The sequence below is a fragment of the Coenobita brevimanus genome, chromosome 102, assembly GCF_032717465.1.
Source record: "Coenobita brevimanus isolate Jiangsu-jjx chromosome 102, ASM3271746v2, whole genome shotgun sequence".
Taxonomy (NCBI): Eukaryota; Metazoa; Arthropoda; class Malacostraca; order Decapoda; family Coenobitidae; genus Coenobita; species Coenobita brevimanus.
Window position 1 is genome coordinate 33,054,004 of NC_137055.1, and position 23,705 is coordinate 33,077,708.

The 23,705-nt window shown below is 42.2% G+C and overlaps 1 protein-coding gene across 1 annotated transcript in view; it reads right to left on the bottom strand.

Annotated features, from left to right (window-relative positions):
- Nucleotides 1-23,705, bottom strand: part of LOC145415452 (fat-like cadherin-related tumor suppressor homolog) — a 693,356-nt gene that overhangs the window by 61,233 nt on the left and 608,418 nt on the right. Inside the window, exon 44 of the mRNA XM_080284728.1 lies at nt 7,748-7,831. Coding sequence (XP_080140854.1) covers nt 7,748-7,831 — 84 coding nt within the window. The remainder of the gene's footprint in view (nt 1-7,747; nt 7,832-23,705) is intronic.

The following is a 23,705-nucleotide window of genomic DNA, read 5'->3' on the forward strand; positions in this document are numbered from 1 at the left end:
CCTAAATTTCTATTAAAAGCACAACTTTCTGATCAAATTTTGGTTAATTAGGTGTATACAAACTTACACGGAGATAAAAATTTGAATACTTTCCAATGAAAAGTGCTGATTTGGTAATTCGTTGCACTATCCAGGCACGAGATGGTGAGATGGGTGAGCAGTGTCCATTAGCTATATGCTGTGAACTAACAAACTGATTCCACAGGGATTTAATCAATAATATATACATTATTCAAAACTTTTATACTGTTTTCACTACCCTTGTTGTAATCATGTGTTCGTTTCACTTCATTTCATTTTTGAAGGCTCCAACATGCTTGCATGCGTCAGCCTTGGTCACCTAATGGTGGCTCTCCATGCTGCTTGATCTATGGCAACCTTCCTGTTCAGTCCTCTAACCCAGTGGTCACACTTAATGACCTCGTCTCATGTCTTTTTTGGTCTAACCTTTACAACCCCATCCCCAGTATTAAGGCTTCTCACCTTCTGCACCCAATTATCATCCCCCTTCCTCTCCATATGCCCAAACCACCTCAATCTACCTCTCCTCATCACAAGAACAATACACTCCAGTCCCATCCTACCTCTCAACTCTTCCATCATAAACCCAGCCCCCTCCAGGCCTTGCAGGCAGGGATGCACTGCATATCCACCTAATCACTGTCATTTCTGTACATTAGAGCCTGAGAATATCCTCTTCCTTTACTGCCCAGGTCTCACTACCATGTAGTATTACACTCCTAACACATGCTGCAGACAAAGATCCCTTAGCATGTACGGAGAGCCCTCTCAATGTCAGGAAAGGCAACAGCTCCCTGAACTTCTTCCAACCACTTCTCACCCTAGCCACAGAGCTAGCTCCAATCCGACCTCCAGCACATTAAATGTCTCCCAAATAACAAAACTCTAAGAGACTCACCCGCAACTTCAATCTTTTCATGCCTGACAAATTCCATCTGCTCTCCTCGGCACGCCACACACATAAAATCAGCATCATCTCGCAGTCTACCTCTAATACTACTACATCTCTTATGTACCCACTTATCACAAACTCTGCACAAGATGGAATTACTTCCCATACCCTCATGGCAAATTGTACATGGCCACTCTCCCTCTTCTTTGACAGTACCGCCACCAACCCTAGACCTCATCACTTTTGTTTTATCTGCATTTACTCTTAAGCCCTTATGCCTCATACCATTTCTCCACTTTCTTAATCTTTCCTCCACCTTCCTTTCATGCTCTGCAATCAACACCAGATTATCAGCACACAACATCTCCCACGGGAGTCCATTTCTGAAGTCACATAAGGCCTCTTTCACATGGAGTGGGTTTTACCCACGTCCGTGTGTAATCACGGACCCACTCAAACTTATGACTGATGTTTCAAATCTAACCTTTCACACGGCGCAGAAGGCAGGTGTTGCCAAAGCACAGGCATAATGCAGCGTGGGTTCCCCTTGAGGTGCCCAAGCACCCGCCTCCTCACACAGGTGGACTTGGGCATGGCTTTCAATGCATGTTTTCACACATAGGGGGCCAAACCCACACCTGAGCATCTCTCCACAGACATATGCCATTCACTCAGTAGCCTGTTGTACAGTACTTTAATGTGACAGGTTGTGTTTACTTTTTCTTGCATTATGCACCTTTTTTATGGGAGCAATATGGATGTAGATATTGATGCAGAACTGTTGATATCACTAATGCAAGAGAGACCAGTTTTGTGGGACAAGTCCCGTGAAGCTAATAATTCCTGGGTATTCATGACATGAAGCTGGAGAGAAGCTTGCATCCAAATCAACCAAACTTCAAGAAGTTATCAGACACAGATAAAAAAAAGGATGGTAAGTGGAAAATCATTATTTTATTACTTTACAACATGATATCTACTATGGTTTGACAGTGAAACACATTCAAAATTTTGAGAAGGCAAAGCCGATCACAATCCATCCTTAACCCCTGCACAATGCAAACTGGAAAACGTGAAAACTACATGGGTGGTGAGTTTTCACCCGCTCCATTTGAAAAGGATTGCAGGCGCAGGCACACCCGCGTGTCAGCACGGACGTGGGTATCACCTGTCCCGTGTGAAAGAGGCCTGAGAGGGTTTCAAGTATCATGATAAACAATAAGGGACTCAAAACTGATTCCTGACGCATACCAAAATTCACGGAAAACTCATCACTCAAATCTCCATTCACTCTTACCTCGGTGCGAGCACCCACATACATGGCCATAACCACCTTAACCAGCCACTCTTCCATCCCATGCTTTCTCACTGCCCACTTCACCACCTCTCTAGGGACTCTGTCAAAGGCCTTCTCCAAATCAACAAAAACAAAGTATAGTTCTCTTTTCTTTCCTATATATTTTTCCTAAAGTTGTCAAACAATGAATATGGCATCAGTGATCCCCCTGTTTGGCATAAACCAAAACTGCATCTCATCAATATTCACTCTTTCTGTAATCATACCTTCTTGAACTCTCTCCATTACCTTCAATATCTGATCTAAAGGCTTTATACCTCCATAATTTTCTCTTTCCAGGGCATCACCCTTCCCCTTGTACACATTTACAATTACACTCTTCAGCCAATCATCTGGGACAACACACTCATATTTAATCATATTTATCAAGTAAGTAACTAACCTCACTCCTGTATCTCCTGAGGCCTTCAACATTTCAGCAGTCAACTCAGACACACCTGCTGCCATCCTCACGTGCATCCTGCCTATTGCCTCAATTACAGTAGCAGTGTCAATCAAGGGCCAAGGGCCAAACATGTGTGGTAATGATAATACATTAATTGAAAACGATGTTACTGTGGCATATAATATGATGCATGATGACTGCACCACTTCCATAAGTGTAACTGACTGAAGATTTAGCAAGATATAATGCATAATTACAGTAATAAATTAGTTATGTACCATGATTGTAAAAGTGACTGAAGCTCTATCAATGAGACCACTGAATTACGAGTTGCCAAAACAGGTATACCCCAATACCAGTGGGAGTGTTCGGAAAGCAAGTTGCCGGATATCAAAGCAATTTTCCCCATAAGATACTGAAGAAAAGCCAGAGATGCAATCCAGACCAAAACCCAAACTCTCATACACCTTACTCAGTCAACAGAGACTGACACAGAAACACCATTGGTAATGTTATTATCCTCATAAATACTACTGCTAAAAAATTGGACATCAAACATCACATACGCAGGATGGTAATGCAGGATGGTAAGGTGGTGGGTGATGCAGTGGTGAGATGCATTCAGGGCAACAGACACAGCAAGAGTGGTTAAGCGCAGGCCAGGCAGGCACATAAAGGCGGGTGAGGGAGAATGGGGGGTATGGGGAGGGAGACATGCTTGGCAGCACTGACTCAGTTTCTACCACCTGGCCAGGTGACTCTGACCGTTCAGTGAGGAGGCGGATGGCCATTTTTGCTCAGCTGGTGGGTTAGGGTCTATTACCGGTGCTTGGCGCAAAAGGCCAGCTGGGTGACATTGACCATTCAGTGAGGTGGCGGAGGCCATTTTTGCTGAACTGGTGAAAGGAAGTTGGAGATGGGGGTAGAAGTGAGGGGACAGAAGGAGGACTAGGAGAGCCACACACACCGCCACATCCGCGTTCGGACGTGCACGTTTCTAACCTAGGGAGCAGCAGAGTGTTCGGACTAGCAAATCGACAGCTGTTTAGATTGTGGGAATGTTCCCCAATTTCATTTGTTCAGTGTGGCGAGTGTTCAGTTACTGGGGTGATGGATATCGCGGTATTCCTGTATTGGATTACTGAGAACATTTGGAGTTGCCATACTGAAGTTTTGGCATATTCCAAAAACAGTAAATTCCCCCAAACTGGAAATCCTCAGGTCCCAAGCTTACTGATTAAAAGATCATGCACCTCAATACAGTTCTCCTGAATTCAGAAATGCATGTTTCTTGTGCTTTTAACACTTAAAACCTTAAGTCAAAAGTATGCCTCACTGGAAGTTGCCTCACTTTTCAAGCAGAATTTCACCAGCACATATCCTATACTCTTTTCACTCTAGGTTTGCACAAAATTGCCATCTCTCTTCCTGAAAATTGAGCTGTAGCAGTGAATCAGAATATGGTGCTAATCACAGAGCAGTGCTATGAAAAAGATGCAGAGCCATAGCACCGTCACATTCTGCCTGTGAGGTAAGTGAAATAACTTGCACAGGGGCAAAAATCTGGACCAAGTTGATGTGAAAGGACTGAGATTTTAGGCAAGAGCTAAGTGCAGTATCCTGGCAAGGTGACATATCATGCTTATCTCTGCATACCAATATAAGATGTACACGTACAAGTCATGTGGCCACATTACTAAAAATGAGTGTATAAGGTAAAGGATGGCCCCTACTTTTTTATGGTCATTTATGGAACAACCAGAACAGTTTGTACTCTTTTTACACTAACTTGGCCTAAAACTGTCCTCTGTCCTTCTTATATAGAGTTATAAAAAAAGAATAACACTAGAATACAGTGCCAGTTATGCAAGTGCTATGTAATAGGTGTAGTGACTACTGTCTTTTTATATCATTATGCTATGTGAAATAAGGTGCAAAAGGACAAAAATCTGGGCTGAGTCATGAATGAAGACCTGTTGTCCAATGTTAAGGTAGAAGTGTACAATCTCCCAAATCCAAACTTCTGATTTTCAAAACCCTCCACTTTCCAAAATAATTATTCAGGTAACAATGGGGCATTAATATCATCTTTCTCCATATAATCTGTGCATGTTTGAAGACAAAGTTTATTTGTGGAGAGGGAGAACAACAGATGGTGCAGTACTAATACAGGTACTTGTACTTCCTTGCATTTCCTGTTCATGGCTCTATATGCTATATTTTACATAACTTTATCCTAGTAAACAGCAACACCGGAAGCTTCCAAATCTCACCCTAATGAATGAGGGTGAGATTTGGAAGCTTCCGGTGTTGCTGTTTGCTGATGATACAGTATTGTTGAGTGAAGATGAATGGGAGTTGCAAGGTTTGGTGAATGAATTTGGGACAGTGTGTAGGAGGAGGAAGCTGAAAGTTAATGTAAACAAAAGTAAAGTTATGGTGTTTGAGAGGAATGAAGTCACAGAGTGTGCAGTGAGGTTGGATGATGAGGATATGGAGAATGTGAGTGCATTCAAGTACTTGGGTAGTGTGATGAGTAAGGATGTAACTTTGGGGGATGAAGTACGTGAAAGGGTACAGCAGGGAAGGAAGGTTGTTGGCACACTGAAAGCAGTGATGAGAAATAGGGAGGTGAGTATGGAAGTTAAGAAGTCTCTGCATGATGGTATTGTGATCCCTACCCTGACGTATGGAAGCGAGGCGTGGACCTTGCAAGAGGGGAACAAGTCAAGAGTGAGAGCAGTGGAAATGAGTTACTTGAGAGGAGCATGTGGAGTGACATGGAGGGACAGGTTGACGAATGAAGAAGTGAAGGAACGTTGTGGGGTAGATGTGGATGTGGTTGAAAAGATTAGGAGAAATACACTGAGGTGGTTTGGACATGTGGAGAGGATGGAGAGTGAAAGACTGACTAAGAGGGTGTATGTGGGTGAGATGGAGGGAGGGAGAGGGAGGGGTAGACCAAGGATGAGGTGGAGGGATGGAGTTGAGAGGTATATGAGGGAGGGGGGGGTGAGTTGGGGGGAGGGGAGTCAAATGGTGGGTGACAGAGTGACTTGGAGGCGTTTTGTCTGCGGCCACCCTTTGTGGGATTGGGGCGTCAGGCTATAGATAGATAGATAGATTTATCCTAGTTCTTATGATTCAACTTTCCAAAATATTCAATTTTTCATAAGCCTTTGGAACCAAGCATATCAGATTTGAGAATCTGTCCAGTATACTGAAGTTTTGTTTGACTGCACAAAAAGAGTTTGCAAAGACACTGTTCCTTATGCTGACTAGAAAAGCTTCAAATTACTGTACTATCTTGCTGCTGTTGTGGCCAGAGGCTCAAGTGAACATGAACCTGGTGGAGTGCAGACTGAAGCTTCCCTGCAGTCCACCATCCTCCTTTCAGGGGATACAGCTAAAGGATGTATGTATACCCAGGCAGTGGATCTGACCAGTTACAGTGGATTTGCACAGTATGTGTGATCACAGTGGGCGAATCGCATAGTACACAAGTGACCAAAAAGCATAACTATAAAATTCTGAATGCGCGGGTTTAGCCCACAATATGCGAGGCAGAGGCAAGGAGCGGCCCAAAACCGCTTTTTTCCCAGGCTACGTGACACCCCCCCTACATGATGCACCCATTGTAATGTTAAAGGCTTGTGGGGTAGGTGCTCAAGAGGAGTCTACAATAAGATCTCTCCAATAACAACTTTGACAATAACATTTTCGGCAACAACGGTAAGTTAGAATAGATACCCTATTTCTAAAATAACGTTTGGATTCACTTGAAAAACGGTTATTCTGCGAATGCCAAGTTGTTATACTGCAAATATGTCCATTACAAGATGAGGAATGAAACAGACAAACATGAAGGGATGAAGGAAATTGCCAAAAATGTGAGCAGTAATGGGGAGGATCCTCCACTCACCACCTCCCCTGACTCACCCGCCACCATCCCCTCCGCCTCCACTGCCCTGCCTTACTCATCAGCTGCCTCCCCCTCCACCTCCACAGCCCTACCTGACTCACCTGCTCCACCTGGCATACCTGCAACCCCCGCCATAATGATTGTTGCTGCAGTCTGGAAGAAATGTAACATTCAACAGACCGCAAATTTCTTCGTCAAAGCCTGAAATAATACAACACTGGCAACCACTAAACACACATGGTGCTGCCGGTGTGGTGGGGGCACTCTAAGTGTGTTGCCGTGCCTTGGAACCCCTGCTATTTAAGTCCATCAAGCCTTTAGTCTACTGTTTTTAAGGTGACTGACCATATATTTGTTATTTTAGTTATATCTGTAGTATATGTCTTAAAAATTTTCCCTTTATTATGTCTCTTAAGTTCAAAAAATATCAAGGTTTGAGGGGGCCCCACCCATATGTTATTTTTCTCATAAGATTATGTATTCACAGTACGTGAAATCAGAGTGCACGAGGTTGTGGATCGCCCATCCACTCGTGTACTGTGCGAGCCCACTGTATCTTACTTCCACTGGATGAAGCGGTCCCTCTCAAGCACCAAATGACAGCTTTGACACTACACAAGCAGTCTTTGAGTACTGTGAAACCACAACCATGTTTTTTCAATTTTCCTTCAACCAGGAATGGGGTAGACAGTGAGCAGACACTACAGCTCATGAGTGTATAATTTCTTCTACCAAATACTACAGCAGACTATAAATGGAAAAGAGGCAAGGAAGTAGATAATAAAGCACAAACAATTAATTACAAGAAGCAAACTGAAGAGAACAGTGTTGATGTCTTGCACAAAGGAAAGAAGAGGATAATTATGAATATAACTATCTACATTAAAAAGGCCTACAGTACTTTTCCTAAAAGATCTAAAAAGAGAGTCATTATGCCACCAGAAGAATGATATAGTAAATGATGATAGAAATATCATAGCACTGAAAAGCCAGGATTCCTGGGGATTGTATGGTGAAGGAATGAAAGTGCAGTCCATGTCTGGCAGCGGCGGTAGTGGTGGTGATGGTGGAGATGTAATTACAAAGAGGGAATATGGATGGATGAGTCATGGCTAAAATGTAATAATTTGGAACACTCTACAGTATAACTATAGGAAAGCTGAGTGTTACCTGAAGAGTCCTCGGAGCTGGGTGACTGCTGACCAGGTGAGGGTCGTTGCTCTCCTAGGTTGGTTACCAAGTCACAGCCTACATCTGGAAAAATAAGAAGCAGAGGTAGTGGAGCGGGAAACCAAGGATGAGATGGAGGGGTGGAGAGATATATGAGGGAATAGAGTGTGAGTTGAAGGGAGGGCAGCCAAATGGCAGAGGAAAGAGTGACATGGAGGCCATCCCTTGTGGGATTAAAGCATATGGGACTGTATGGATAGATGGATGGATAGACAGATGGACAGACAGTAGCTGCACCTTATGCTCATCTGAACATGCAAGCAGTGCCTGCAGGCTGAAAATGCCCTCTTCCTGCAGCCCACTATTCTACTTTTAGGGAGTTAGAGATGGAGCTGAGGGACATGTGTATGACTAGGCAACAAAACTGACATGCTATACTGATGACATCACAAGAGGGCATCCCTCTTTAGCACCTGGATGCATGGGGTTAACATTTTCTTGGTCAATGTTGGTCAAATTAACTCCTAGCACTTTACAACAGGGGTCACATTCTCACTGTATAAAAGCATTTACAGAAGTGTACCTCTTATTTAGCAGATTATTTTTGCCAGTGTCACTTCAATACTACTGTATTTATGTGACTTACATATCTTTTCAATATTGGCACAGTTGATGTAAATAACACACAAGAAATAATCAACATACCATACACCGTTTCCACTGCAAAGGCAATACTTTCACATACCAACTGAATTGAATGTACATAAATATACTAGCAAGGAACAGATGCTAAAGCAGCTCTTCAACCAATGGCAAACTGACTCTAGCTCTGACCTAGCCTACATCCGGGAACACAGGAAGCAGGGAGTTAGCACTGTCTTGGACTTACTTTTTATTGACATAAACGGCTCTCTACAACATCTTCCTTACCAGTTCATTTCTGCATATAGTACATTAACATACTTTTGTAGCAGCTGTAGAAGTTGTTGCCTTAGGTTTATTTAAATGCAAGCCTAGTGGACTGCAGGCTAAAATTACCTTTTTCCTGTGGTTCTTCATCTTCCTGTCAGGGGATGGTGGGGGGGGGGGTAACTTGAGAGGCATTTGTATAACTATGCCTGGTTACATCAGTGCCACCACTTGAAGGTATCCCCCTCTACTGCCTTGTAAATTTAGGCTATAATTAAAGCATTCATTACACAATGGGTAATAAAATTAAGGACAAAGCAAAACTGCTATAATGAGTCCTTACTACAATATAAGTCACCACTTTTTACACTTTTTTTTACTATAAAGTCCACATTGTGGTAAGTGGTGGCAACTATCATCCACTCACTTGATGCAGTGCTGCCTACTTCTTTCACACATTTATCATTCTTTTTCTGTCTGTCCCCCTCTCTCCTACTATTCCATTTCCTTCCTGTATTGTTTTATTACTCTTCTTTCAACTTCAGGTAGCTCTACACTGAGTGATATGCCTGATGGTCTCCTGTAACCCAGGAAATAATTCACAATGCTGGGTGGTAACCATATACTGTAACAGGTGATGAGGAGCCTGCTATGGTGTCCCTACTAACCTGGTGGAGAGATATAAATGCAGCATCCATCCAGGAACCAAACCTCCAAACTTTTCTCCATGCCTTGTTGTGGAGAGGTGCTGTCAGCCACAATGGAATATGATGACCCCGCAGGGATAACTGCTTGCCTATGGTTGATAGGTCTGCTCAGCCAGACAAACTTGGATGATCAACAACTATGATGACCACAGTTATTCTGCAGCTTCACATAAACGTATCCAACAGAGTCAATCCAGACGCTGTCACATTAAAAAGGATTGCCAAATCCCTGATCATGCACTTCTCACAACATTCATCCAGCCAGCTCAATCTCCTGTCAGTTCCCTAGCCTCAATGACTTCCATACCTCTCTTCCACATACATTCATTCACCATATCCCTCCACCTTCTCCTTGGCCTACCTCGCCTCCTCCCTCCTTCAAATTCACTGAGATATACCTTTTTCACCACTCAGTTTTTATCCATTCTCTCCACATGACCATACCATCTCAGTACACTCTCTTCGATCCTGGTATCCACACACATCCTCACTCCACATCTTTCACAAAGCACATTATTTCGTATCGTATCCACTCTCGGTATTCCACATGCATTCCTCAGCAGTCCCATCTCCACTGCTATCGCTCTTGACTTTTCATTTTCATGCCACACCATAGTCCCACACCCATATGTTAAAGTTGGCATTAACACTCCTTCATGTACGTCTTGCACAGCTGCAAAACTCAAGCCTCTGTTTCTTATCAAGGCCTTCATAGCACCTGCTACATTCCTTCTTTGTGTCATTCTACTGTCCACTTCTTTTGCACATTTTCCTCTCTTTTCTATCACTGTACCCATGTATTTGAACTCACACCAATTCCAGTCTCTCTCCATTCACTGTAACATCACACTGGGAGTTAGCATTCTCTCTTGATTGCCATCATTACTCTTTTCTACGTTTACTCTCAAGGCATGACGCTCACAGATGTCAGCAAAACTCTGCATTAGTCTACCAAGTTCTTGTCTGTTATTAGCAAGCAGCACTGCATCATCAGCATACAATAAATTTGAGATATTCCATCCATCACCATTCATTACCAAAGTCATCCCTCTCTCCATTATTTGTGTTTTACTTCTCTCATCACATCCATATATATACTGAACAACCATTAGGACATCACACAACCCTGTCGCATGCCCACACTGATCATTAACCATTCACTTAGATGCCCATTTACCCTTACACATGCCTCACTACCATCATAAAAACTCTTGATGACACCTAACAGCTTACCATCTACACCATACATGCACAAAATCCTCCAAAATCATTCTCTGTCCACTTTGTCGTATGTTTTTTCCAGATCCATGAATGCCATAAACACCTTATAATCCTTCTCACAAGCCTTCTCTGCTATCTGTCTCACTGCAAATATTTGATCCACACATCCTCTGCCACTCCTACAGCCACCCTGTTCATCACTCACTAGGACTTCTGGTATCTCTCTTACTTCCTCTAAAATAATTCTTCCATATACCTTCCCTACCACACTCATAAACTTATGCCACGATAATTCTTGCACTCACTTCGATCACCTTTATTTTTGTACAGGGGCACAATCACAGCCTTTTTCCACTCTCCTGGCACAATTTCACTCATCCATGCCTTCTTACATATCTCCAACAACCAATTCATTTGGCTTTCTCCACTACACTTAATCATCTCTTCGTACACCTCATCAACTTCAACTGCTTTCCCATTTTTCAGCCACTTCACAGCATTCTTCACCTGTGCGAGTGTCATATTTCCTGGCACTGCATTCCCTCTCTGCACACCCCCAAAACCAATCATGTTAACAGTTGCTTTGCTCTCTCCATTCCCATTCATCAGACTTTCAAAATTACCTATTAAATTTCCATTCCTACCAATAAAGCTGCTCTGACAGTTCCCAAAATTTACAGATACATTAGTGGCACCAATACAGTCAGCCAGTGGAACTACCCCACTATACAAATCTCCCTCAATTGCCACCCAGTCCCCTGGAATTGAGGATGGCAAACTGAAGAGGAAGGGCAACTTCAGCCTTCAGTCCACTGAGTTCATATTCAGATGATTCTGGGGCCAGAACATTAACACAGTCGCAGCATTGTTTTGCTTTGCCTTATTTCGTTTCACTGTATGGAAAAAGTTGTGAAATTTTGGAGAACATTTGTGACTTTTAAAATAAGCACTGTCTGTAACAGCAACACATCCCCGACTTAAGATGCTGGTCCTATACATACAGAAACAAGAAGAATATAACACTCATTGAGTGCATACCACTGCCAATGCCATTACTAGACAACTCAGATCATTACCAAAATTTAATAAACTCTTCCTTGACCCATAACTCTATCTATCTACTGCCAAGCACCTCAATTTTGTAAGGGGTGGCCACAAAATAAGTTGCCTCTATGTCACTCTGTCCAATGCAACTTCACTGCCTTGCTCCCAGCTCACACCCCCCTCTCTCATATACCTCTTCACTCCATCCCTCCATCTCATCCTTGGCCTCCCCCCCCTCTCCCCCCCTCAACCTCATTCACATTCACTCTCCTCATTAGTCTCTCACTCTCCATCCTCTCCACATGGCCAAATCACCTCAATGTACTGTAGTTCTAAAGCTTTCTATCACATCCACATCCACACCACAGCATTCCATCACTTCCTCATTTGTCAGTTTCTCTCCATGTAACCCCACATGCTCCTCTCAAATAACTCATTTCCACTGCTCTCACTCTTGGCTTGTGTCCTTCCAAAAAGGTCCAAGCTTCACTTACATACATTAGAATTGGTATCACAATACTGTCATGCAATGACTTTTTTACTTCCATGCTCACTTCCCTGTTCCTTATCACTGCTTTCAAAGAACCAGCAACCTTCTTCCCCGTTGTACCCTTTCAAGCACTTCACCCACTAAACTTCCATTCTTACTTATCACACTACCCAAGTTCTTAAATGCACTCACATTGTCCATTTCCTCCTCATCCAGCCTCACTGTACATTCAGTGACTTCATTTCTCCCAGTGGACATCACGTTACTCTTCCCTACATTCACCTTTAGATTCAGTTTCTTACACATTCTCCCAAACTCATTCACCAAGCCTTGCAGTTCCCCTTCATCTTCACTTAACAACACAGTATCATCTGCAAACAACGGTATAGGGAGTTTCCAAACATCGTCCTCTCTCATTAGGGTCACTCCAACATCCACTGCCCTACTTTGTATCTTTTTAATAATCCCATCCATATACAGAATGAACAACCATGGAGACATGACACATCCCTGTTTCAATCCAACATTCAAACAGAAAAATTCACTCAGTTCACTATTCCACTTTACATAACCCAATCTACAAAATTTCACTGAAAACCATCACTTGTTTTTTTAGATATCTTGTGGACAAACAAACCAAAAACAGTCCTGAACTGGTACTTGAACTCAGAGCATCGCCAAAATTTAATCTACTCTTCCTCGGCCCATGACCCACATACCTTCAAAATTTCATTGAAATCCATGAATGTTTTTTTTTTTTAGGTAACTTGCTGACATACAAACAGATAAATGGGGATAAGTACATAACCTCTGCCAACTCTGTTGGTAATCCCCTCAGTTTAACCTAACCTAAAACAGCCATCTATCCATTTTGAATGCTGAGTTGACATAAAACATTAACATTAAACTCTATGGTGTTTGTCATGAAGATGTGCTATAGAAAAGATACAGAGCCATTGCATTGTTCTTTTCCACAACTAAGCTACACGGCATACAAGTCGCTGCAAAAGGACAAATCTCTGGGTCAAGTTAAGGTGAAAGAACGTTAATTTCAACTGACCATGGGTGATAAGAAATGGGTAAAGGAAAACATGTTGCAACCACTTAGAGCAACATTGAACTGATACAGCAACATAATTACAATAAGCCATGCATAACAAACTTTCCTGTATCAGGCACAGGTGCTGGAGAGACATCTTCATGTGGTGGTACTAATATAACAAAGTGACTCAACTGCCTGGTTATACAGCTGTTCTTCAACTACTTCCCTATCCCCTGAAAGGAGGATAGTATTCTGCAGAAAAAGGGCACCTTAAGCCTGCAGTCCATTAGACTCAACCTTTATTTGAACCTGGGGCCACAAGAACATATGATGAATATTGATCTTAACCCCCTGAATCCAGTGACATGTTTTTAATTACATATATCTTGCTAATCTCATTTTATGACTGACCATTATGTGCTTATTCACTTGTGCACTCTTAACACTGCAGCCCTCTTTTTTTCTCCAGACAATCATCAGTGTCACTCATGTGATCACCATGATCCCTACTTTTGATATGTGACTGATCATTATCCAATTCATTTTCTATGAACATAATCATGTAGCAAAACTGACCTAGTACCAATGTCTTCAGCTCTGGAGAGATTTTTAAAACTTGATATAATTCACTCAGCCCAGGATGTTGTTGCTGTTTGGCTCTAGGTTCATCTGAATGACAACCTGGCGATCTGTTGGCTAGAGATGCCCCCCCCCCCCTCTCTCTCTCTCTCTCTCTCTCTTTTCAGCCCACCATCTTCTTTTTGAAGGACAAGTATGGAGATGAGGAATGTTTATACAACCAGGAAGCTCCATCACCTGTTTATATTGATGCCATTATATGAAGGTGCCCCTCTCCACTGCCATAACCGTCTGGGAGTAGTAAGAATTAACTAATGTGTCATCAGAGTATAATGTGTCCTCATTATAGTACTATACTTTTCTCTTTCACAAACACAACAAATCAGATAACATATTAATTAGACATTCACACAAAGGACCTTTATCCATCCATCCATCATCCAATCTTGCATTGCCTCATGAGAAGCGTAGGAGCCCAGGGCTAGGCAAGTTGGTCCTGACATTTAAGATGAGAGTGACCAGCCTCACTCATCCTTGAGTGGCATTACATGAGCAATCAACCCCAACCATCCCTTGGATATAAACCTTCACCGGCTCAATCCAATTGGAGCACAATAATTACCCATTAATCCACCAGGCGCCAAAATTTGGTTAAATGGTTACCATCCAACATAGTAAATGGTTTCCTAGTGTACAGGAAACCATTTGGTTTGTCACTCAGTGTAGAATCACCCACAGGCAGAAGGAAGAGGAAAGAATGAAGGAAAGAAAGACAGAAGAGGGAGTGTAAAGTTACCCGTATGCAAAAGGACAAGGAAAGAATGAAGGAAAGGAAGACAGAAGAGGATGGAAGGAAAGAAGGATGGTCGAGAGGAAAGGGACTTCAAAATTCTGAACATCAGAGCAAACTTGTATTATAATTAAAGCAGGTACATACAAATAAACATTTTGCAAGACATCAACTGGTCTGTAGAGGGGTGAAGTTTCATACCTTTGTATCTCATGCATGGCCTATTATAAGCTCCCTATACTTTATTTACTTGGCTGAGAAGAGGTCATCCACTTATTCATCTCTAACCTCATCATAAGCTATGGATCCAGGGTTAAGCTACACAGTTTATATGCTGAAGTTGAGTTACCAGTTGCTTTCCTCTGAGTGACATTATATGAGCACTGAGTCTCATCCACCCTCAGAAACAAATTCTGAAGGGCAACACCCAGTTGGAGAACCTAACTCACCAGACCACCATCTTCGATAAAAATTTACCGAAGTCTCTACTTACCTGTGAATCTTCTAGATGGATGGTGTTATTGTGGGTATATACAGTTGAACCTCAACTCTGCAGACCCCGAAACAATGGATTTCGGATTTAATGGCCATCGTCCATAGGTCCATTACCCTACGGACCAACGGACGATATAAATGATGCTGCTTCACAAACAATCCGCTAGGTATTTACCTATTTGTATTTACCTATTTGTAGTATACAGGAATTGAGCAATGCTCGTGTTGTCCTGTCTCCATATCCACATTTATCAAGTCTACCTTTACACACATGAATGTTTTTCTCATGCACCACCTCTTTGTCTAAGTCGTTCCAAATATTTAAGTATTTACCTAATATACCTAATTGTGATATACACGGAATGTACTATGCTCGTGGGTTTCCATCGCTGTTTCTCAATAAGTCAAATTTAGCTTTAAACTCGTTTAAGTTTTTAGACTGGACGATCTCTTTGTCCAGGCTATTCCATAAGTCTATACTTCTGTAAGGAAAGCTATATTCCTTGATATCCTTCAAGCAGCTTGACTTTTTCAATTTCATTCCGTGTCCTCTTGTTGCTCTCTTATCCCATACAAACAGATCTTCTTTGTCAATTTTATCTACTCCCACCATGGTCCTGAACACCGCAATCATGTCTCCCCTCTTTCTCCTTTCCTCTAACGAAGGCAAATCCAGTTTTTCCAGCCTCTCTCTGTATGACAGGTCTGTCAGACTGGGGACCATCTTGGTTGCTGTTCTTTGTATTCTCTCAATCTTGTTTATATCTTTCTTTTTGTGTGGGGACCACACTACCGCTGCATATTCTAACCTGGGGCGGATCATGGCCACTATCAATTTTTTCATCATTTCCTCATCCATATAATGAAATACTACTCTTATGTTAGTCAAGAGTTTATAAGTCTCTCCAACTATCTTGTTAATGTGCTTTTCTGGTGACAAACTATCTTGGACCAGCACTCCCAAATCTTTCTCTTCTCTCCTTTTTGTGATTAATTCATTACCCAAAAAATAATTCAGTGATGGTCTCCTGGTACTTTTACCCATTTCCAATATTTTACATTTCTTTACATTAAATTTCATTTCCCATGTCCGGCTCCAATTGTGTATCTTATCCAAATCCTCCTGCAGTATTTTACAATCCTCCTCAACCTCTATCTTCCTCAAGATCTTTACATCATCAGCAAACAGACTTGCATAACTGTTCACTCCATCTACCATATCATTTACGTAAATCAGGAACATTACTGGCGCCAACACTGTGCCTTGAGGGACTCCATTTGTTACTTCCCTCCATCCAGACATCTTTTCCTTTATTACTGTCCTCATTTGTCTGTCTCTCAAAAAGTCTCTCATCCATTCCAGAAGTTTCCCCTTTAGTCCTCCTATATATTCTAGTTTCCACATTAGTCTCTTATGAGGTACCTTGTCAAAGGCCTTCTCTAAGTCTAAGTACACACAATCCACCCAACCATCTCTCTCCTGTACCACATCAATCGCTCTTGAGTAAAAGCTCAACAAGTTAGAAACACATGACCTTCCGCTTCTGAATCCAAACTGACATTCAGCCAAAATATTCATCTCTTCCAGATATTTTATCCATCTGTCTTTCAGGATTCTCTCACACAATTTTGCGACCATGGTGGTTAGAGACACTGGTCTATAATTCAGGGGTTCTTCCCTGTTTCCTCCCTTGTAAATTGGTACCACATTTGCCCTCTTCCATTCTTGTGTCACTTTCCCCTCTTCCAGTTAGCATACAATTAAGCTGTGAATTTTATCCGCCAGTTGTTCTCTGCATTCCTTCAGTACCCAATTAGAAATTCCATCAGGTCCTGGGGCTTTCCTTACATCTTGAGTTTCCAGTAATTTATACACTTCCTGTACCTCCACTTTTATATCTTTCATCACCGGAACATTTCTAATCACTCCCTCCCCTTCCACAAGCTCTTTTTCTTTAGTGAAAACTGACTGGAAACATTTGTTCATTATTTCTGCTTACATTGCCGCATCCTTAAAGACCTCTCCTTCTACTTTCAGTTTGGTGATTCCTTCCTTTTGTTTCAGTTTGCCATTAACAAATCTATAAAACAGTTTGGGTTCATCCTTGCATTTGTCAATTATACCTTTTTCAAAATTCCTTTCTTCTTCTCTACGTATTCCTGTGTATTCATTTCTTGTTCTTTTATATTCTTCCTTTGTTCTGTCGTTACCTCTCTTTCTCCAATTGTTCCACGCCTTATCTCTCTCTTTTTTTGCTATCATACACCTTCTATTAAACCACTCCTTTTTCCTGTTTTCTTTCCCTCTTACTCTTGGTACAAATTTTTCCACTCCCAAATTATAGAGGTCTAGAAAGATATCCCACTTCCTCTGTATCTCTCTTGTTTCTCTGAATTTTCTCCAATCCGCATTTTCAAAAAAGTTTCTCAATCCTGTAAAATTTACTTTCCCAAAGTTGTATCTTCCCTGTCTATGAAGCTCGTCTCTTGGCTCGACGTTTCCTATTAACATCTGGAACTCAATGACCACATGATCACTTTTTCCCAAAGGACAGAGATATTCTAATGATTCTATTACATTGGGTTCTTTGGTGAACAGTAAATCTAACCTTGCTGGTGTGTCCTCACGTCGAAACCGTGTCTCTTCTTTGACCCATTGCATCATCACATTATTCATTATTATATTTAATAACATAGCGCCCCACGAATCCTCGCCGCCTCCCGAGTACCATTCCTCCCAGTTCACCTCTTTACAATTAAAGTCACCCACCAAAATTATATTATTGCTTTTCTCAATTATTTTTTGCAAGTAGCTAGCCATATCTGACAACATCTCATGGTATTCGTCATCCTTCCATGCTCTCGTCTTTGGGAGAACATACACTACCACCATATCTCTCTTAACATTCTCTCCAGTTTCTAATTTCATATATATCACTTCAGCCCTGCCTTCTCCCATTTCCACAGTATCTACATTTATGTTGTTCTTCACTGCTATCATCACTCCTCCTCCCTTTTTTTCTTTTCTGTCTTTTCTCCACAGTTTGTATTTACCATGTCCCAAATGAACATCAATATCTTCTCTTAATTTGGTCTCTACAAAGCACATGACATCAGGTTCATGTTCTCTCAAGAAATCATTAATTTCGATCCTTGTCGATATGAAACCATAAACATTAGTATATATCACCTTCAAATTATTTTTGACATTATTAATACCCTCTTCTCTCCTACTCTCTGTCCGTACCACTTCCTCAACTTCTGATCTTTCACAACCATCCCCCTTAGTTTCCTTCACTTCTATTTCCTTAAATACCATTTCCTTACTTTCATATCCAATACTCTCCAAAAAAAAGTATTACATTCTTCCTCTGTCCTCTTATCATTTTCTTCCTTTACTTCTTCCTTTAATGATTTTAAAATTCTCTTTCTTCTTCATTCAGATCTTTTCTTATTATAATATTTTCCATCCCCGCCTCTTTGCTTAATTTCCAGGTCACTTTATCTCATTTATTACACTTTCTGATGTAAACTTGACTCTCATTGGTCTTGTTTCCCCTTTCTTATAAGGCCCTATCCTCCTTACTTCCTCAATTTCTTTTACCCACTTGTCTCCTTCGGGGTCAATCTTGGTTAATATTCCTCTCACCAGGTTCGTGTCTCTCTCGAGTCTTACGAACCTAACCTTTTCTTCCTCTTCCCTGTTTCCAAATACTACCACACATCTGTTCCTTTCTACAGTTTCTCTCACTATTTTCTCTTTTTTCTTCAGTATTTTCACTACATTTTCTTCCATTTCTTTCTTGTTCATTTCCCTTTCTTCCTGGATGATCTCTCTTAAGCTGACCACTTCTTTCTGTTCTTCTTCTACGTGTGCCCACTTTGCCTTATGTTCTTCTAATACATTACTCACCTTCTCCGTTTTATTAGTACTCTCTTCTAGTTTCCTCCTCAGTTCAACATTTTCCCGCTTCAAATTCCAATTCTTTTCATTGGCTGTTTCATTGGACTGAATCAGACTCTGTATGGTAGTTTCCGTATTTACTGACACATCCTTTATCACTAGATTCTCTACTTTCTTTTCGAATGAGTAAATAGTGAGAAAAGCTAGCACCAAGCCTAGGGAGGCTATATGGCACTAAGGCAGCAAAAGAAAGATGGACAATTAAATCAGATGCAAAATACACAGAGCAGAAAGAAAAGTAATAATATTAGAAATAGAAAACGTAGGAGAGTTTCCAAGGAAATCTGTAAGCAACAGGGGGTGGGATAATAATGAATGGAAGGGAAAGGCAGAGTGATGGACGTGGAGTAGGAATGGGCAGTCAAGAAAATGATGTCGGACAGCCAGAGGGCAGTTACAGTGTGAACAAATGAGCAAGGTCAGGCTCCCATCGACAACTGGGATTTTTGGAAACAGACCAAGAAAGAACAGAAGGTTTAATGAGTTGAAGCTTGCTGGCAACCTGGGAGTCCCAGAAAGTTTGCCATAAGTCATGGAAGAGGCGAGTAAGAATAGGAAAACAATCAAGAGCAGGAATGGGCTGAGTAGAAGATATGAGACTGAACAGCAGAACAAGCCAGCGAGTCTGCATGTTCATTACCGGCAATGCCAATATGACCAGGGACCCAGCAAAAATGAATCGACTTCTTGTGCACAGAAAAATGGAAGAGTCACTCCTGAATTTGGGTGACAAGGGGATGAGAAGAAGAGGAGGTTCGTAGAGAAGACAGCACATGTGATAAGATAACAAAAGAGGAGGAGGAGGAACAAAACACAGATTTCAGTACAAAAAGAACTGCATAAGGTTCTGCTGTGGAAACACCTGCAACAGAAGGAAAGGAACTGGAAGAAGAAGACTTAAGGGAGACAACAGTAAAACCAACACCATGAATGGATTTGGAACCATCGGTAAAAATAGGAGTTGCAGAAGAGTGAGAAGACATGTTCAAGAAAATGGGGGTTGAGTGCAACAGGAAAAAGAAGAGTGTGAGAACAAGGAAGAAAACAAGAACAGACCACGGAAGGAGGTAAAAGCCAAGGGGGGAAAGAAACAGGACAAAAGGGAAGAATGGATGGAACGGGGAAACTAACAGACTGAAGAAGAGAAGAAGGCGGAGCAATTTGTTAGAAGGAAACTGATGCAGATGTGCATAAAACTTAACTGTAAGGAGAGAATGACAAGAGGAGAGAGGGGGGAACGCCCGATTCGACGCACAAGCTCATGGCTGAGGTTGACCAAAAGGCACCTATGGCTAAACGCAGACCAGCATGATGAAGGGAATCAAGTTTTGAAAGAGTAAGGGCAGAGGCAGAAGAATAGACTTGACACCCATAATCAAGTTTGGAATGAATGTGGACAGAGTGGAGATGAAGAAGTGCGGTGCAATCAGCGCCCCATGAAAGATGAGACAGAGTTTGTAATAAGCAAAGGTGATGAAGGGTGGAAGAACAAAGAGAAGAAACATGCGCATTTCAATTTAACTGAGAGTCAACGACAAGCTCAAGAAAAGTTCCTGAGGGCCGATAGGGGAGAGGTGTGTCATACGGGTAACAAGGAAGTTGAGGTATAGTACAGGAATGGGTAAACGACACTGCATAAGACTTGGAGGTAGAGAAGCAAAAACCATGAGTGGTGGCCTAAGTGGAGGTTGCTGTAATGGCAGACTAAATAAGGGATTGGAGATAGGGAGGATCCAAATCCGCAGTGTATACAGCAAAATCATTGACATACAGAGAGGCGGAAACAGAAGGGGGTAATTGCGATAAGAAAGAGAGAATTACTGAGGACACAGACCTGGGGGATGCCTTCTTGCTGGGGGAAGGCATGGGAATGATGGGCACAGAGATGGACATGGAAGGTGCGGAGAGAAAGGAAATTTTGAAGAAAAACACCACTGTTACCATGAAGACCAAGGGAATGAAGACAATGCAAATATAATAGCGCCACGTAGTATTGTAAGTCTTTTCCAAGTAAAAAAAATATAGCAATGACAGACCGACGAAGAGAAAATGCAGAACGGATAACATACTCCAAACGAAGGAGAGGATCTAAAGTGCTACGAGGTTATCGATATCCAAACTGAACAGGATTCAAGGTGTCACATAAGTCAACGATTGATCATACGTTCAAGCAGTTTGCATAAACAACTGGTCAGAGTGTAATGGGGTGTATAAAAGCCTGCATTGCTCAGAGGCAATGAGGGGATCCTCTCTTTGGCTCAGTGGTAACGTACGTGCCTACAAAGCGCGAGGGCCCAGGATCGAATCTCAGTCATGACAGTGTGATTAATTTGTTAAGTTTTGGTTTTGATTTTACAAGAGCAATGGGACAGTAGTCTCAATTGGTAAGCTGCTGTACTCATGCAGTTGCAAGCACTGGTTCAAATCCTCGCATCCCCCCTGGGGGTAGGGGGGTTTCAAGAATACTCCCCCAGTATCCCTGCTTGTCGTACGAGGTGACTAAAAGGGTTTGGTGGTGGGTTAGTGCCCCACCCTGTAAAAAGAACTAACTAAAAAAGCGAATAAAGCACCTCGGACCCAGACGGACCATACGTTGACGACTAAGGAACGGACAAAGGACATTCTTAGGGTGGGAACGTGGAATGTGAGAGGAGTGAATGATGAAGTGAAAGAGAGAGAGATTGTTCAGGTGCTTGAGGATGCAAAAGTGGATATATGTGGATTGACTGAAACTAAATGGAAAGGTGAAAGGGTGAGAGAATGGGAATAGGTTTAGGTATATGTGCGGGAGTCAATGAAAATGAAAGGGCAAGAGAGGGAGTATGTCTGATGATAAGCAAGAAGTGGAAGGAGAATATAAGAGAGTATGGAACAGTGGGTGCAAGGATTGTATGGGTGAGGATGAAAGTAGGTATACAAGCGTGGGCAATTGTATGTGTGTGTGCCCCGACAGAGGATCGAGAGGCAAGAGTGAAAGATGAGTTTTTGGCGAATGTAGAAGTGTGTATGGACAAGTTTGAAAGGAGCGAGAGAGTGCTGTTGATTGGAGACATGAATGGCAAAGGTGGGAATATACGAGTGGATGAAGTGGTTGGTCAGTGGGGTGTGCCAGCTGACGCAGATGGGAATGGAAGTGCTTTGGTGGACATCTGTGCTTGTAAGGGGTTGGTAATAGCCAACACCTACTTTCGGCATAAGATGATCCACCGGTATACATGGAGAGTAATGAGGAGGATGGATGGTGAACTTGTTGAACGAAAGGCAATGACAGACTACGTGTGTGTGGATGAGCGAATGAGAAGACAAGTGTTGGATGCAAGAGTGTGGAGAAGGTGGGGGAATGGAGTCTCGGACCATCACTTAGTGATGGCCAAGGTAGAGCTGCAAAGAAAGTGGTTGAGGAGACGAAGGGGAAGACAGGAGGAAGCAACTCCTGTGAAAAGAGTGGAGAAATTGCAAGATAGTGAGAAAATGACAGAGTATAAGAGCATAGTGGAAGAAAGATTGGGAAGGTATGAGCTAGAGCAGATGGAAGGGGTGGAAGACGTATGTAAGATATTCACGGAAGAGATAGGCGCAGCATGTGAGACGGTTTGTTGAGTGAGGAGGAGATGCAAGGGTGTTTAAGGGACAGCATGGTGGAATGATGAGGTGAAACGAGCTGTGGAACAAAAGAAGAAGGCATATAGTGAATGGTTAGCGAGTAGAGGTAGGGGAGAAGATGAGAGAGAGAAGAGAGAGGTATATGTGAGCAGGAGAAGGGAGGTTAAGAGACTGGTGAAGGAGAGTAAAAAGAAAGTGGATGAAGAGTTTGGGAGGAATCTGAGTGTGAAATGGAGGGAGAGTAAGAAATTGTTTTGGAAGGAGATAAAGAAAGTAAGGCAGTGTGAAAGGGGAAATAGTAGAGGAGTGAAAGATAGGAATAATAGATTGTTGGTGGAGAAGAGAGAGAAACTGAGGAGATGGAAGGAGCACTTTGAGGATTTGTTGAATGTGGAGAGTGAAAGCAGTGCGAGTATAAGTGGTTGGGGAATGGCTGGGAGAAGAAGAGATGAGAGGAGGGAGGAAGAGATCAGTAGGGCGGAAGTAGTGGAAGCGAGAAGAATATTAAGTTGGGAAAGGCCCCAGGAATTGATGGAGTGTGTGGTGAAATGCTTAGGTATGGGGGTGAGATTGTTGTGGAGTGGATATGGAAGTTGTGTAGATTGGCTTGGGAAGAGGGAAGGGTTCCAGAGGACTGGAAATCAGGTATAATTGTTCCTTTATACAAAGGAAAAGGGGAGAGAGAAGTATGTGGTAACCATAGGGGTATTTGCCTACTTAGTGTGACTGGTAAAATATATGGTAGAACACTCATTGATAGGGTTAGGCATATGACAGAGGAGCTAGTTGGAGAAGAACAAGGGGGATTTAGGAAGGGAAAAGGGTGCGTAGATCAGATATTTGTTCTAAGATGTTTAGTGTAGAAGTATCTAGAGAAGGGAAGGAAAATGTATGCTGCCTTCATGGACTTGGAGAAAGCTTATGACAGAATAGATAGGCAAGGTATGTGGAAGGTATTAAGAATATATGGAGTGGAGGGGAAATTGCTGAGTGCTGTGAAGAGTATGTACGAGGGAGCTAGGGGTAAGGTGTGAGTGGATGGTGAGCTGAGTGAGTTCTTTGATCTCAATGTGGGACTGAAACAGGGTTGTGTGATGTCTCCATGGCTGTTTAA